The sequence below is a fragment of the Sceloporus occidentalis genome, unplaced genomic scaffold (assembly GCF_023333645.1).
Source record: "Sceloporus occidentalis isolate IW3139 unplaced genomic scaffold, rSceOcc1.0.p SCAF_100, whole genome shotgun sequence".
Taxonomy (NCBI): domain Eukaryota; kingdom Metazoa; phylum Chordata; class Lepidosauria; order Squamata; family Phrynosomatidae; genus Sceloporus; species Sceloporus occidentalis.
In genome coordinates, this window is record NW_028317080.1 from 2,671,629 (window position 1) to 2,688,622 (window position 16,994).

At 40.7% G+C, this 16,994-nt stretch overlaps 1 protein-coding gene across 1 annotated transcript in view; it reads right to left on the reverse strand.

The window, feature by feature from the left end:
- Positions 1 to 16,728, reverse strand: part of LOC149284057 (A-kinase anchor protein 6-like) — a 47,402-nt gene extending 30,674 nt beyond the window's left edge. Inside the window, exons 1-7 of the mRNA XM_089497232.1 lie at positions 16,447 to 16,728; positions 11,921 to 12,172; positions 9,599 to 10,759; positions 6,282 to 6,404; positions 5,739 to 5,835; positions 5,482 to 5,484; positions 4,140 to 4,294 (exon numbers count right to left, since the gene is read on the reverse strand). Of these exons, the coding sequence (XP_089353358.1) occupies positions 4,140 to 4,294; positions 5,482 to 5,484; positions 5,739 to 5,835; positions 6,282 to 6,404; positions 9,599 to 10,759; positions 11,921 to 12,172; positions 16,447 to 16,728 (2,073 nt within the window). The remainder of the gene's footprint in view (positions 1 to 4,139; positions 4,295 to 5,481; positions 5,485 to 5,738; positions 5,836 to 6,281; positions 6,405 to 9,598; positions 10,760 to 11,920; positions 12,173 to 16,446) is intronic.
- Positions 16,729 to 16,994: the final 266 nt, after the last annotated feature.

Here is a 16,994-nt window from a genome sequence, read left to right on the forward strand (position 1 = left end):
GGTTTGCTTCACAGCTGCTGATTTTTTTTGCAGGGTTTCATGGAGACAAACGGGAAATGTTTTTGTCCCTGGCGAGTGCAGGGGATGAGAGGACGTTGCTTTAGTATGGCTTTGATCCGATATAAGGGGCAGGCAATCGTGTCTAGTATTGGAATTAAATGAGAGTACCGTATATTCTGGCGTATAAGACGACTTTTTAACCCCAGAAAATCTTCTTAAAAGTCGGGGGTCGTCTTATACGCCGGGTACTAACCGAGTACCACGAAGCCACAAATCTCTAGGGGAGGGGCGAGTGAAGAAGCCGTCTCCCCTGGGCCGGTCTTCAGGGCCACGCCGAGGTAGGTGCAAGATCGTGATCTCCCCAACTAGCCCTGATCAGCAGGACTGGTTGGGGAGATCACGACCTCCCTCTAACTAGCCCGACATTAGGGAGCTCGAGGTCTGGCACTTCAGACCTCGGCTTCCCTGCTCCCTAATCACTACGCGCCGGCTATTGATGCCGAGCGCGGGGATGACGTCATTTCCCGGCGCTCGGCATCAATTTTGCCGGCGCGTAGTGATGAGGGAGCAGTAAACAGAGGTCTGACATGACAGACCTCGCGCTCCCACGACTGGATGGAAGAAAGAAGATAGAAGATGAGAAAGGTAAGAGATGGGGAGAAAGGGGTGTGAGTGCAGTGTATGTATGTTGGTGTGAGATGGTCAGTGTGTTTGTGTGTTTGTAAGCTGGTGTATATCTATATATATATATATATATATATATATATATACATGTGTGTGTGTGTATATATATATATATATGTGTGTGTGTGTGTGTATGTATGTATATATATACACATATGTGTGTGTGTGTATATATATATATACATGTGTGTGTGTCTGTATATATATATATATATATATATATATATGTATATACATGTGTGTGGTGAGGGCAGTGTATAAATGTGTATGTATTGACAGGCGTATGTTAGTATGTGTAGATATATATATATATGTGTGTGTGTGTGTAAGGGCAGTGTATGTATGTATATGTCTGTATAACAACCAGCATATCACCGGTAAGGTACATCGCTTGCCGTGATTGGCTGGTTGTTGTACGCTGGGTAGAGGAGTAGTCTTATACGGCGAGTATAGTCCAAACTCTATATTTGAACTGGAAAAGTTGGGGGTCGTCTTATACGCCCAGCCGTCTTATACGCCGGAATATACGGTATTACAGTTTGGTAGGAAGCTCTTTAAAACAGTCAATTTCCTAGTGTTCTTCTGAAACATGATCCCCTTATACACTATATGGACAAAAGTATTGGGCAGTTGATCATTCCACCAGCAGGGACTTTTATGACATTGCATTCTAAATACATAGACATTAATGTGTATTTGGTCCCCCCTCTGCAGCTATAACAGCTTCTGCTCTTCTTCGGCACAGTCATGCTGGAATAGAACTGAACTTTCCCTATTCAGAAGTCCTGACTAAGCCGGGATACTGACCGGGGAAACGCGCGTGGGACACACTCTATTTTCTGCACGTTTGGAAGGAAAATTTTTATTTTAATTCCAATTAGGGAAAGTCCGGTGGACACTAGTTTCTTTGATTTTTCTCCATCTATACTCTATACTGGCTGCTCGGAGTTTCAATTGATACCTTGTCAAGCACGTTACCTGGAGGCTAGTAATGATTTTTCCCTCCTGGGAATTTCTTATAGGGCATATACATATTTTTTTTTTTCTACACATTTTCCTTTTTTTCCCTTGATTTCTTTCGGACAGTTTATAGCCATTGCATTAAAAGTTATGCTTTATGGAGTAGACTGCAAAAACATATGCACCGATTTGCATGTACTAAAATCTTGCATGAAATCCAATGCCTTTTACTGCATGCAACTTGGTGCGTGCATTTTAGCTGCCTTAAATATGTCTTTTGAAAAACAGGTAACAAAAAATGCATTAATTCTATACATTACATTTATTATTCCTTACTCAGTAATAGAAATAGGTAGCAAAAGGTACCAAGATCACATATGGGTATCACTACAGCACTGCCTGTACAACAGTATCAGTACCTGCGTTTGTATCACATGACAAATAAACAATCCCTGAAAAAGAAGAATTAGGTAAAATTTACAGGAATTAAAAAATACATATGAGAGGGGTTTAGGCATTTAACAGTACCAAGAATAATATTTTTAGTGCTGTGTTTTCATTCAATAGAGCCAGTGGAACATCACCTTTAATGTCTACTGGCTGTGGAACCACCTCTTTATTCTATTTCACTTTCTGTTATGAATTCTGTGTTTCAATTTGTTTCCCCCAAAAAATCTAACATAAAAAAGTCATGCTTTACATAATGATTGCGACTTTTAGGCAAATCGCCACGTTGCCCTGGGCTACTATCCCTCATCATTAAATCCCTTTGTATTTTTCAAGGTGTACCCAACAGCGCTAAACCACATAGAGAGCCATGGCTTAGCATTTTACGCGGCCCGGTTCCGATTCTGGATTCTGGATTACGGGGCTTCATCATCCTATACCCTTAATTTTAATCTATTATTCTTTTTGGCCAGGTAGGGAATTCTTGGACGGCTGTTGCTTCTCCACATTTTCATTCCAGGACAAAATAATCAGCATTCAAAATATTTTACAGCTCTGAAGGGGACCATTTAGGCAGGGACAGAAGGGAGGAGGAGAGGGGAGGAAACACCGCACCATCAACAACAACAGGAACATATGCTAGAAGTAATAAGATACAAAGCTTTATGGGTGCCGGGAGAGAAGAGAGCCGAGTGTGTTTGTACAACTTTAATGACGTGGTATTGTTTGGTGAGCATATATTTAAAATATATTATCTATCCTGGGAGGATATAAACGGTGCACTCCAAGGATTTTTTTGGTCGCCGAACGATTTAACTCTTGTGTTGGGCTGCCAACGATAGTAAATGTGTTCTGTACATCTATGGGGTAACTTCACAATTGACTGATTTGGCCCAAGAATTCTCCTTAGATGAACATTTTCATGACCAGGTAGTCATGTAAATGTTTGAAAGGCCAGCTCAGTCCTTCTCGGGAAAAAAAGGAAACCCACCGGGGTCCTTCACCGCCTCTGATTCCGGAGAGAGCCATTGAAATTCATGAAGAGTTTTCACAAGTTGTGCGATTTATGGTAACTCTGAATCTGCATGTTTCACCGGCATTGTTCTTGTGATTTCAGACCCCACTAAAATCCGAGGCGATTGAACGTGCAGCAATCGGCGGAAGGAAGGGCAAACTCGGTGGATAATGACATTACATAGTGGTACCTCCTCTCCCTCGGGGTGCTCATTGTTTACCCTTTTAGCAATGTATTATGAAGCTTATATAAATACTTTTAATAAGGCCAGCTCCAAGCACTTGTACAAGCAGAAGACAACATGCAAATACTGCAAATACTTCAATATTAAACATTGGGTGTTAAGCCATGCCCTGTGTATGAATTATGGTTCAGGTTTGAATCATGCATTTAGCCAAAAATATGATAGTCCTGACACTGAAAGTGTTAAACAAACAAACCCCAAAAATCACGGCTCTTGCCGTATCTCGATGTACCACGTACCGTTGTACACAGGCTCCTTATAGTATGAGATGCTCTGCGGGTAGCAGCTAATGAGCAGTGCTGCTACCCCCACCCTCTTTTTCTTAATTAGTCAAGCCGCTCATTAGATGCAGTCATGTGATGAAATGTGTCAGATAATGGAGTAGTTATTATGATTTATTAGGGTAACAAATATTTTATAGCTGTGTTGTGCTACACCCATGGGACCTGGTGCTGTAACTACTAGTGTGCAAGGAAACACACATAAATTACTTGTATCCTGCACAAAGGGAAAATGGCAATATTAACACTTTAATAGACACCTTAGATTGTAAGCTCATGAGCGGGTCCCTCAAAAGCCCATCACTCTTGCCAGGAACTTTGTGTGAAAGTCCCATAAGGCCCCATTTAAATTATGCAGCTCTGCGTAATTTGTTGGCGCTTAATAAATAAATGATAATAATAACAATTGTCCATGTCATGGGAATGCCCTTGGACCTTCCATTCTGCCTGTGCTCACTATGTGACATGTCAAGTCTATGTACCTCCTTTGGATCCACTGATTTCTTACCTGTGTTTTGGACTCTTCCTCGACATCTCCATCCGCCTGCAGAATATCTGCCTTGATGGTGTCCAGAGAACTCATAATCCAGCCGTGCTGCCTCCGTATCTGTTTCTGTAGCTCTTTCCATTGAGACGTGATCATCTCCAGCATCTCCAGAAAGCCTGAACGGAACAGCCATACAAAGTTAGAGGGAAGGCATCACGAATGTACTTTATGGGGTACAGTGTTTTTGCACATGAGCCAAAGAACAAACCATGCACTACGGGATTGTGATTGTAGGTCCTAGGTTGGAACTGTTGTATTGTAAGTGCATTGTCAATCTGTTTCAAAGTACATTGTCCATTACAGGGGCTCTGTATATGATGTATAGGGAAAAGAAAAAATGTCGGTGCGCTAAGCTAGTCTCAGGCTCAAATAATACAAATGTATAATATAAGGCCTACCAAACAGCGTGAGCATGCTGCAAATACAGTGTGTTGGCTGTACAATGTATACAAAAAACAAAATACTGTCTGCGCTTCTCACCCTAATAAAGTTGGCAACAAATATATAAACATAATATAAATGAGAGGTTTTGGTTATATGAATTGGCCAAAGCATAATTAAGCTCACCCGCCACGTCAAGGCACACTCTCAATAGGGTGAGATCCTACTCTCACCTCCTACAGAGTGGGCACACAAAGCAGTTTATAAGGTTTTGGTAGCAGTATAAACTGCTTTGTGTGCCCACTCTGTAGGAGGTGAGAGTAGGATCTCACCCTATTGAGAGTGTGCCTTGACGTGGCGGGTGAGCTTAATTATGCTTTGGCCAATTCATATAACCAAAACCTCTCATTTATATTATGTTTATATATTTGTTGCCAACTTTATTAGGGTGAGAAGCGCAGACAGTGTTTTGTTTTTTGTATATGATGTATAGGTGCAGGAATTGTTAGAAAGTTGTTTGTTTATCTGATGAATGTCTAAAGCAAGATTGGGCAATTAATTATAATGGTTAGGAAGTTCTGTTTGTGTAACCTGTGATAACATATCTAGTGAACTGTTTAACACTTTATATTACATATTGTGCAAGAGGGGATAATGCGTGTGAAACAGAAACTGGTGACACGGGGAACAAGATGTGTACGTAACTGGCTCTCCGGCAGTAAATGGAGGTCGCAGTGTTAATGTAAATATTAATAATACATCAGAAAGAAGCTTGTTATTTACTGACACACAGTATGATACTTGACATCTCTGTGTGCCTTCCCTGTAGCTCATTACTATTTCATACAGAATTACATGCTTCAGTAACAAGTCACAGCTGGGATTCCTTCTCTACACAAAGGGCAGGCACTTCCAGCTTCACCTTCTTATAAAGTCACCTACGCATGCTGGTCAAACCGATACAGGTATAAGAAACCTTTCTGGGCACTTTAGGGTTACAGAGATCGCTTGGTTGTAGGCACTACATTTATATACCTATACCAGATAACACCGTTAAAATCCACCAAGCCCCATGCAAGTATATAGAAACTATTCGGAGTATCCGTTAATACAAAGTGGGAATTGGCCACTCCGTGGGAAGTGGCCACTGGTGTTGGATATCTTTCCGAGAGGTATTACCTGGTCTGTGTGACACTAGCACTTCCATCAGCCTGTGTCCCTCTTCCAATACCTTGTCCTTAAGAGCACAGTGATCATCCACGCTCTGCTTAAAGTTCTACAAGAAACCAAAGCTTGTCATGAGGGCAGATGATCCTACAATCTTCAATAATGTCCAGTTACACCTAACAGGGGATGTAGCACATTGTAATACAATGTATTACTTGGTCCTCGGATATTCTATAAACGGCTGCCCCATTTTAGTGATAGAAAGATTAGTAAATAGTTTTTTTAGACTCGGACGTATCCCCGCTGTATATTGCTGTTAGATTTAGGAATTTACTACAAAGGGATAAATCACTGGCGGCATGGTAATCACCCATGGAATATGGACCATTTTCTTTCCAATGACATCCCCGGTTATAAGTAACCAACAAAGAGATTTCACTACTGTATGCATCCAGTGCAATGTATATAAAACTTAACGATTTCCTAGGTTTCATAGGAAAAACAAAAAACACCGCCTTTAAATTGAGTTTGTTGTCTTCCCTGCCCTCCGCTCACCAAGTGGGTGTGCAGGTACTGCTGCAGCGCCTCCGTCTCAGGCTGGGGAGGCGTCCAGTTCTCGGTGGCTTCCATAGCATCTTGTAACCAGCGAATGAATCGGTCCAGCTTGGATACAAAACCCTAAAAAAACTAAACTAATTAGCCAAAGAATAAGTACATGACAACAGCACCACCTGGTGCCTTAAGGTGATACAATCCAAATATTCATTCCATCCTTGGTATAAATGCCAAAAAATGACTGTTGTAGACAGTCCAATAATAAAAGTAGACTTTTATTATTGGACTAGGATTTAGGACAATTTTTCTGTTTATTAAGTGAAAAGAAATTGATAATATGTGTTGCTTGAGACTTGATAAAGGGAAGTTGGTGCTCTAGAAAACTTATCCCATGACATACTGCAATACTTATTTTAAATATAATATCCATGTATAAACAGCCTCTCCTGATACAACCTAAGCTGTCAAAAACAACTCCAAAAGGTTGGGAGACATTTTTGGGATATCCCTAATTTTAGGCATGTGATTGGCGCATTTGTAAATAAACATGTAAATTCACAACTTGTATTTCTGATAGCTGTCTTTCTGTTTTGTAGCTGAAAACCTCTATTAAATTCCCCATAACAGCCGCTGCCTAGAACTCACATCATATGCATCATTATTCATATGAATAAGATGTGTGTTTTCATTATCTCCCTCTGTACTGAGGGTTTTTAGTCCTTTAAGTAGCATATTTTTTTTTTGCCATTTTTACAATATGTTGCCTAATAAAAATTCCCCTGTTCCATGTTAGGACACATATTGGACATTATTTTTTTCTGGATGGTTTTTCTTTTTAAACCATGGAAACACACAAAAAAATAATAATTATGAGTGTTATATGTAACAAAAAAACTATACTAAAAAAACATGTTTTATAATTTCCCTTAGGATTTCTTCTACAGTACACAGTAGAACACCCCCTGATTACAGTAATACCCCACATACATAATTGTTTTATATCCCATATCCATCCCTTACATATCACCCTATAGTATACTATATGCAATATCGATAGAGATCTTTTTCAACATCTCTCTTATATCCTATGGATGTCAAGGTGACATCATTGAGCTCACAAAATAGTTTATTTATGCATTTATGTATTGTTATTTGGTATTTATATTTTGTTTTGAGAAAACCAACAACAGTGTTTCTCATTCTCTTCCCTACGATTCTCCCAAGCAGGTCTCCATAACCTTGCATTGCATTACACAGTGTGTGATCAGCCGGCAGAAGGAGCAGTCAGAGACCACAAGGAATGCCTGATTTCGTACTCAAGCATTCCTTATATAACGGTGTACTTGCGCTTGTGGTGAGCGCCGTTACATCAGATCAGTAGCCGCAGCAGTGAGACGTCTCTGCTGCTGCCAAAAACACACGACGTACAAGTACGTCCTAAGGGGCTTCTTACTTGTATGTAAATAGTGTTACGAAAGAGTTGATATTGTTATTGTTAATATCATTACATTTTATTTATATAGCACCAATAATTTACTGCAGCTTTAATCATAACTACATCAAAAATATTTTGTTTTTAAGTTTATTTGTTTTGGATATAATTTCCCTTTTTACCTGAAGGAAGTTGAGATGTGTTCCATTAGAAGGTCAAGCTAACAGTATCTAATAAATCTCCCATCCTAAATTTCTCTCCCAGCAATGCCCCTACTCTTACAGAGGCTGCATTAAGCAGTCAACAATAAATCAGCAACTACTTCATATTGGAGAGATATATCGATGTGGAGGAATAATCATGCAGATCATAATAAAAGGAAAATAAGATACCTTTCTCAATTACATACACCCATTGAGAGTTTTTATTCCAATTTTTTTTAAAAAAATCTGTGAATGCCTTTATAGGTTTACTTAGTGTACTGAACTATAAAGTGAGATGTTTATGAGAAACGACAGATCTGATTCAGGGTAATAAGTCATGTAAACTTAATAATTGTGGCTAAAATATAGGATTGGACTCTTTGGTTTTGGCATATTATTAGACACAATTATTAGAAAAACATGTATCTTTTGGGTTAGTAGAATGAACAACATAAAAAGAATACGCTCTAATGTTTATTTTATTGATTAGAGACAGTGCCAGGAAGTGTCTTGGAGAGATATCTGAATGCTTCACAAATTATAAAGGATGTAAACATTATTTAAAATGAATATTATTAGAGACAAGGTCAGACTGGGAGTAAAATAGGCATTTAATAAAGCATGCCCACAGTATAATTCTAGCCTTTCACCATTTTAGATAATAAGCCCAGGCTCGGTGGCCTACCAGGCATCTGCCCTTCATGCCCTATGGCCATTCCTGGGCACTCTCCGAGGATTATGTCCGAAGGCTCTGGAATTTATATGTGATTAATGAACCCTCAGGCTATATGGCACCCCAGGCAACACACTCTTGCTCTATTGTTTTCTCTAATTTTAGATATCATTATGCTTCTCATTTACAAACATGTTTTCTTTGTATTTTTCCTTTATGTAAACATTATTTACAAACACATCCAGGGAATATTCTGTGCTCTTAGAAAGGTGGAACATCAGGGGAGAAAAAATGGGCCCGGGGATTTGGGTCCTAGTAGGTAAATAGGCCCTAGTAAACCCACCACTTAAGAACCGTTTCCGTAGAAAGAATATGCCGTTGCCTGGCACCCACTTGATATTCATATACCCCAGACAGTTGCCTTGGATACCTGTTAGACCGGCCCTGGAAGACAGTGTGACCCTAAGGGGGGTCTCCACCTCCAACCCCGAAACTTCAAGTATTAGGGTTCAGACTCTAAGAGAGTTAAGAGAGAATGGCCTGCATAGAATCCAGACAGAGAAACAGCCAATCAGAAGTATTCTGTCTGAGCTTTACAATTGGCTGCCGCTACCGCCAAACATTTCAATGGGAGCACTACACAGCATGTACAGGAAGTATACTTACGTACATTTCCTGTATAGCATGGGGATACAAGGGGACCGATTACCTTACAATATACTCCTTTCATAATTGGTATTGCATAATTGCCCTGTGTGTGTGTCTATATGTGTATATATATATATATATATATATATATATATATATAGTTCAGTATTTTTGTTTATGTAATAAAATATAATGGCAATCTGAGCTCCAATATTATTCGCTTTTCCTCCATAGGCGCAATTTTTATTTTTTTTATGAAATATATTACAAATCATTTCTTAACAAGTTATCATGATAAATGAAATTGCATTTATATTTGAGGCACATAATACACACAAATTTCCAAACAAAAAAGTCTCACCTGGATTCTCTCCCATACATGGCGATCATTGTCCTGTCTCTGTATATCCCACATAAGTCTTTGTACGAGCGCTGCTCTCTTCTGCCGTACACCACACAATGGCCTACTGAGACATGGGGTCGACCGACCACTTCCATTTGCATGCAAAGCCAAATCGCTAGGGGTACTGGGAGAGAAGCATCGGGGTGAACCGGCCCCTACTTCTGACCCTGAGCTGATCTCCCAGTCCTCAACATCTCTAAGGGCTGGCTGTAACTCTTCAGGGGTAGGAGATACCAACTGGGAGAGACTACCTAGATGCAGGGCAAGAAGATCTGCTTCATGCAAGTGTGAAGGAAGAGCCAGGAACTCATCAGAGCCATACCAGCTGCTTGTTCCTAGCTCTTGTGGTGGTGAATCAGATGCTCTGTGATGTTGTGTGTCTGTCTGGCTCTCCTTGGGAGTGCTGCATCCTGATGGATTGGAGTCACTAGGGGAATCATTGCCATTTATGCACTGGTGTGTCTGGCTGTCCATCTGTTTAGTGTCCAGCATATCTTGTGCTCTCTCCTCCTCTACCTGCAATCTATTTGTGTGAAATGAAGGGCCGGCAGGAGAACATGTGGGTGACAGTCTCAGAGCAAGGTGGTTGTAGAGAGCAGGTGAAGATGAAGGAAGAGATGAAGAAGGTGAGACAATTTTCACAGATGTTTCTATTGCACCTGACTGCTCCCAATCTTCTTCTTTGTTCAAAAACAGACCCCTCTTGGGGAGAGAGGGGCGGGTAGGTGAGTCTCCACCATGATCGTTGGTCTCCTGCAGAGGTCTTTTTGGAGTGCTACCTTCAGTAAGAGCCAAGGACTTGAGTGGAGGATGTTCTGCTTCTTCCATTTGTGATGAGGCTAGCTTATTCTCCTGTTCACTGCTCTGTTGCTCACCATCCGAGACAACACTAAGTAGTCCGGAGCCCCTAACCAAATCTGGAAATTCCTGCTGCATTGCGTTATATGTCCAGGCCTCCAGAGGTTTGGCAGAGATAGTGTGGACCTCTTCCTCGTCCCTGGGACTATAGTCTGATAATTCGTAGGCTGTGATCCCACAGTCTAGGGAGAGGTAGTCTGAGGGGCATCGAATGGTCAGCTGCCCAGAGCCATCCACCTCTGTTAGAGCATCTAGCCTGTCCTGTGTAAAAAATAAATAAAAACATTATTACATTCAAGTCAATGTATAGTTCCTTTATGTTATGTGTATTAGACTTTTTTTGAAGGGAATTTTATCTATCCCCATGTCAAGGTTCCCATTGTTCCATTTATCTGTATATTGTGTGTCTGCCTGTGTACCCAAACATTAGGGTCGAGCAGCCCTCCTGCCACACAGGTGCCTCATTAATGGTGTCCAGAGAAGGCTTTTAATTGCTTGAGAGTCTCTTTTTGGGTTAAAATGCAGTGCAGTTCCCATGATTCAGCTCCTTGGTAAGCAATAAAAAATTATATAGGACTCGCCAAACTTGGGGTATTTTGACATAGTGGCCCTCTAAGCAATATACAGCCATATAGAATGACAGAATCCCCAATATTTATGCTGTTTATTGAATAGTATTCACAGGGTATGCACTGAGCTCTTGCTTTGTTCTGTGTGTTGTCTGGAACACTTTTCTGACCTCGATACAGGAAGCGCTCAGCAAAAGGGAAATCGCAGAGAGCCCAGCCATTCCTCAGGGACCCACAGTGGGTCACTTATACAACAATCATTGTGTTTTGTTTTTATTCTTCTAGGGAGTACAGAAGGCGGCCCTTATAAAGTGTGAATGAATGGATGATTTAAGTGAAGAGAGAAGGGTACCAAGATGGATGGGCTGAGTGCACATATCATGAAGATTGTCCCAGGGCCCCTTTTCCAATAATGATGGCCCTGCATGGATACACTTTCTCTTGCTTGCCCTACTTTATATCAGCATTCTTTTTTTAACCCACGTAACCTCATATATCGAAACAAATATTTGTCTCCACAAAGATACCCCATAAAAGTCCTGTTGAATTGATGACTGACTTCCCGGCAAAGACCTTTTGACTTTGGACTATGCTTTTATAAACAACAACAGAACAGTGGTTCAAGCTAAACAGGAACAACTCAATAATAATCTTGCCTCCCAGTGCTCACGGTTGACAGAGCTTTAATTACTGTGATAGGCATGGCACATCACATCACGCTGTCCAATAAAAAGAGGTCATCTTCTGCAACTGTCCAGAAAAAAACATAAAGGGAGGTGATGCTAAGAGGACTGTAGTGGTCTGAGTCCCACAGCATCTACTCCCTGCATGTACTTGCACGACCGATTCTTACCTCCTGGTTCTCTTTGGTGAATGCCTGCAGGATATCAGTCTGACGAGTGTAGTTGCCGTTGCTGTCTTGCAACCCCTGGAGAATCCTCTCCCTCAATACAAGTACAGAAACCCGTAGCTGGTGCCAGAGAAGCTGCACTGTGTGGATGTCGACAATCACATTGACCGAGTACGACAGGAGCTTCAGGGAGAACTCTGTGTCCAGCAGAGCATGGATCTGTTCCACATGGTCTGAGATATCCTCACAAATCTCCTGTAAGACAAGTCAGTAAAGAAAGTAAAGACTTAGGAACACTGTTATAAAACGAGGTCGACTATAGACAAGAGAAGATAAAAGATACACAGCTATTTACATTCCGGTGCACTGGATACATCGGTCATTATTTAGACCTATACTTAATTTTCTTAATAACAGTTAAGATAAGCAATGTCTCTTTGGCACCCAAAAAACTTACTATTTAATGTTAGCTCCCATTCTACTATGTGACAGAGATTAGGCAGCAGGCTGGGTAGTTAGCTATGTGTTTGTGCATGTCCCAGAACATGTGACACACGGAGGACAGCTGCCATTCCCCCCACCTTCAGCTGTCGGGACATTTTGTTGCTAAAGTTCCCAGACACATCGAGCCACTAAGGTAGCGGGAAAACGTATTTACAAATTGTCTCATTTATATATATATATCCATATATATAGATATATATATATAAAAATATATTTATAAATATAGATAGATATTACAAATAGTAATTTCTAAAAGTACAGAAATTCCAGGTAACTTAACATTATCTATTCAGACAAAAGTCAGGACAGAATTTTCTATAGATACTCTATAGATAGCCTCCGACTCGCTGCCCCTATCCTGTATAACCGCCGAAGAACAAGCCCGATAATGCAAATGAAGTTCAGAGTTTGCATTAATAACAATTTAAGGTTTAGTCTTGAAAGTAAAAGCATCTGTATATCGTTCGCAGAAACCTCACCTGCCTTGAAAACCAGGATCATTAATGGATATCCTAAGGTTTCAGGCGACTCCTTGGATCCGGAGGGCCCTCGGCATCAGCCATGTTCGCTGTACTGTAAATCCTGCCACTTAATGCCCCTCCCAGGGGCTATTTTTAGATCTGATATCTCACCCAGGAGAATGTGACAGAAATTGGGAGACCCCTTAACCTCCACAATGCAAGAGGGAGGGGCCGTTAGCTGTCACACTACAGGGGGCATTAACTTTAACCACTTCCCTGCTGGAGATAGCTAGAAGCCCACCTTTGAATCCTTTATTTTCGAATTTCTAAAATACCGGTAAAACAAATGCCACGGAGCTGAAAACCCCATAACTTAAACTAGAACGTTAAACATCCACAGCTACATACACAGCTACTATGTCTGGCTCCAGTAATTTGTACAAGGGTTTAAATCCAAGCTTGTTGTGGCAAGCATAGAAGTGGGGTGGGGGGGCAAAGTGACATTTCCGAGTGGATCACCAGATCCCAAATATCTTTCTGGGGTTGCACTTCCCAAAGGGATATTCCTTCCCTCTCTGGCCAAAAGGTCTGCAGGAGAGCCGGATTACCTGAGTAATATTTTTGGTTATGGTTTGTCCTTTTCATACAGTAAATAGTAAATTTCTAAAAACAGTACAATAACAATAACAAACATGGTAAGCCTTCCTACCAGCTTATTCTATTTTCCAAGGTTTCTGATCTTCCAGACTTGGGCTTTCCACAGTAGACAAGATACTTCAACCCTGTACAGCAACCCCAAGCATTGCCTCTGTCCCTCACATGCACACCCCACACACACCCCCCCCACACACACACCACATGTACCCCCCTGAAAATGTACACACCCCACATGTACACACATCACAGGCACACACACCACATGTACACACATCACAGGCACACACACCACATGCACACACACCCTCACAAACTCAGAATATGGAGGGGTGACTCAGATTACTCAAGTAAAAATTGTGCTCCTTACATATAGTCATACCTCCCAACCTCTGAAATGGCCAAAGAGGGACATTTTTAGGGATGCGGTTACAGGAATGACATCATTGGAATATTTATGGGTTATGGATTACATATGAATTTGGGGACAGAAACTGTTAAGAGCAGTAGGCAGCATGCAGGAGCAAAAGCTGATCTAGTAAACAGTTAAACAATGTGATTTATAAACATATTGGGTCCTTCTGTTCATATAGCTCAGAATATGTGATGAGTGTATCCAGTGCCATAACTCCTGTGTGCTAGTACGAGTGTCTGGATATGTGTGGATCTGGGTGTTATTGTCAGTGTCCCCTTGGGCTGTAGGGGTCTGTTTTGTCTTTTAGTGTACCACATTGTTTAAAACTATAAAAGTTACAAATATGTATTGTTTACTTACCATAAAAGTTACAAATATTTAAATAGAATCTTGTACTTAAATGTATCTACCTTTCTCCGCTGGTAACCACACCCTGGTGCACATTGGGCATTCATGGTGGGGCGAATGTTTATGAAGTTATTTGAGCTCTAGGCTACCTTTTGGATCGGTGGTCATGATGTAACAGAAAAAGTTGATTTAAAGTCTTGCCCCCAGCCATGCTTTTGGCCACTTGAAATTGTCATTGAGAATGTTTATTACACTTTATTTTAAACTGTAAACTCCATTAAGTATTAATTCTGGGATATATGAGAACCCTTAACAAGTCTGAACCTTTCAATCAGTATTCCTTTATTTGTTCAAACCATGACACCCTAATAACCAATATCTCTAACTAATTTGTTACTGAAGCATTTGTTTCCTACTGAAAACACATTCGTTTTTTAAACTAATCATAAAAGTTGCATCAGATTTACCCCAGTAGTCTCAGAACCTCTATGTATGTCATACTGTGCAGTGCTGTAAAATATCCTCTAGATGGGGCTATAACACCAGGATCTGGCTGTAGTGCTCATGAGCTTGAAGATTTTATTGCCCCTAAAACAGATTAAATGAAGCTTTCACACTCCTTAGCAAAACTCACAAGTACTTCAGAGAGATTATGAGATATTAAAGTATTTGTTCATAAACCAAGGTATTTGTCAGCCGGAAAAAAACCTATATACGGTATATGATACATTATGGCTAGGCTGTGCATGCTACAGTATGGAACAAACCTATTTTTAAAAAAATCCAGTCATGATTGTTTCGCTTTTAATATCCCCTTTCTCCCGCAGATAGGAAGGATAAAGCTCAATCAATAACAAAAGACATTGCACGGGTTTACTACAAGAAATGATGATTCTTTGGTTAGTTTCCTCTTCTTTCATCAGGCTAATTGTGTGGCTTTTCTTACAATTGTGCAGCTGGGGTACTTTGTTAAATTATAATTACTTTACATTTGGTGGCAACAGCACGTTTCAACTATATAAGTGTGATATATCTGGAGAAGAAAAATAATTTCCATGGGGGGAGTGGGTACCCTTTGCCCCAAAGGCCAAGCAAAGCCAAATGCCTCCCTGTGTATGCATACACACGCACATTCACTCAGGCCGTTCCTTACTCACACACCCTCTTCCGCATAATCCCACTCACTCCCTTCCTCGCACACACACACTCTTACACTTACCTGAAGCCACATAGTCAAAACAAAACATAGTAACGTATCACATATTATTATTGTTATGTATCAATGTTCCATGTTTGTTTTTCAGTTCTAACATTCTTTCTGCCTGCATCTTACAGCTAGGATGTTTCTGTGAAATAATTTTTTTGCCATGATCCCTCATGAAGATTGTCATGATCAGAATGCTCTGAATTCTCACACATGAACTGTGTCGAACACCACTTACTTCAGGGGCTGCCATCCAGCATGCTGCATGCCAGTTGCATTTTAAAGACATCCGTATAATATTATTTAAGTTCACTGAGGAGTCTGGGCTGTTTACATGGGAAATCTTCAATCTCCCCTATAGTAACCACCCAATAGAGGGATCTGTCCTAGTTATGCAGCCGCCCCCTGGAACAGCGACCCTAGGCCTTGGCCTTGTTAGCCTAGGCCAGAATATGCCATAAGCTAGTTCTCTCCAAGAGGTGCCTAAGAAGTTACTGGTAGCTCTCTGGCTACCCCTGAGCAGCCCTCAGGTCAATTAATAAAATAACTCACAAATATTTAATATACAAGCTTAATCACATAAATGCTGTTTTTCAATATGTTTTTGTACAAGCTCTCAAACTGGTTCCCAATCATAATAAATTCTCATTAATGGAAGGTCAGAGACCCCATCCATAAGCATCCTGAGCTAATAGAATAGAGAAATACGTGACACTAGGAAAGAGTCATTATAAGTCAGAAGAGCTCGTGCTGTATGAGCACAGTCACCTCCAGCCATAATTAATAAAATATCAAAGGAGGACACAAAATAACAACAACAAAAAACCCCAAACTGAACTGAACCTGGGCAAGCGACAGCTCTCCTCCCTTTTGTTAAAGTGAGGGCTAATGGCGAATGTTTAGTTAGTATCGCATAACTGTAATACATCAGTCGATATCTCACCTTGAGTTGCATTAGATGCACATCCACATGTCTACTTTGGGGGTCCTCCTGCACTGACTGTGTGAGACCCCTCACTCGCTCAGATGTGCTTCGAATCCACGTCTCTATTTCCGGCAGGTGTAGGATGATCTTCCAGTCAGCAACGGATTGGACCGGTGGGGGTCTTTCATTAAGTTTAGCACAATTCGGCACACTTGGGGCCTCTGTCTCACTAGTGTGAGAAGCATGGGACTCCAAAATGTCCATTTCCTGAGACATGTTGGGTTGCAGTGTCACACTCATGGTGAAGGGTAGGACATACCTAGAAAATATGTAGAATAAACATATATTAACAGTGATAAACGCATGTTTATCAGAACAGATATCTGAATCACGCAATGTACCATTAAAGTGAATATTAACACTGTTAATTTAACATGTATCCATTAGAAGAAGATACATCTGATGTCCTGGAAGACCAAAGTTGGGAGGTTTGCGTAAATATCTGATAAAACAAATGAAACACTAATTGTAAAATATAAAAATGTATTGAAATCATTGAGATTTCT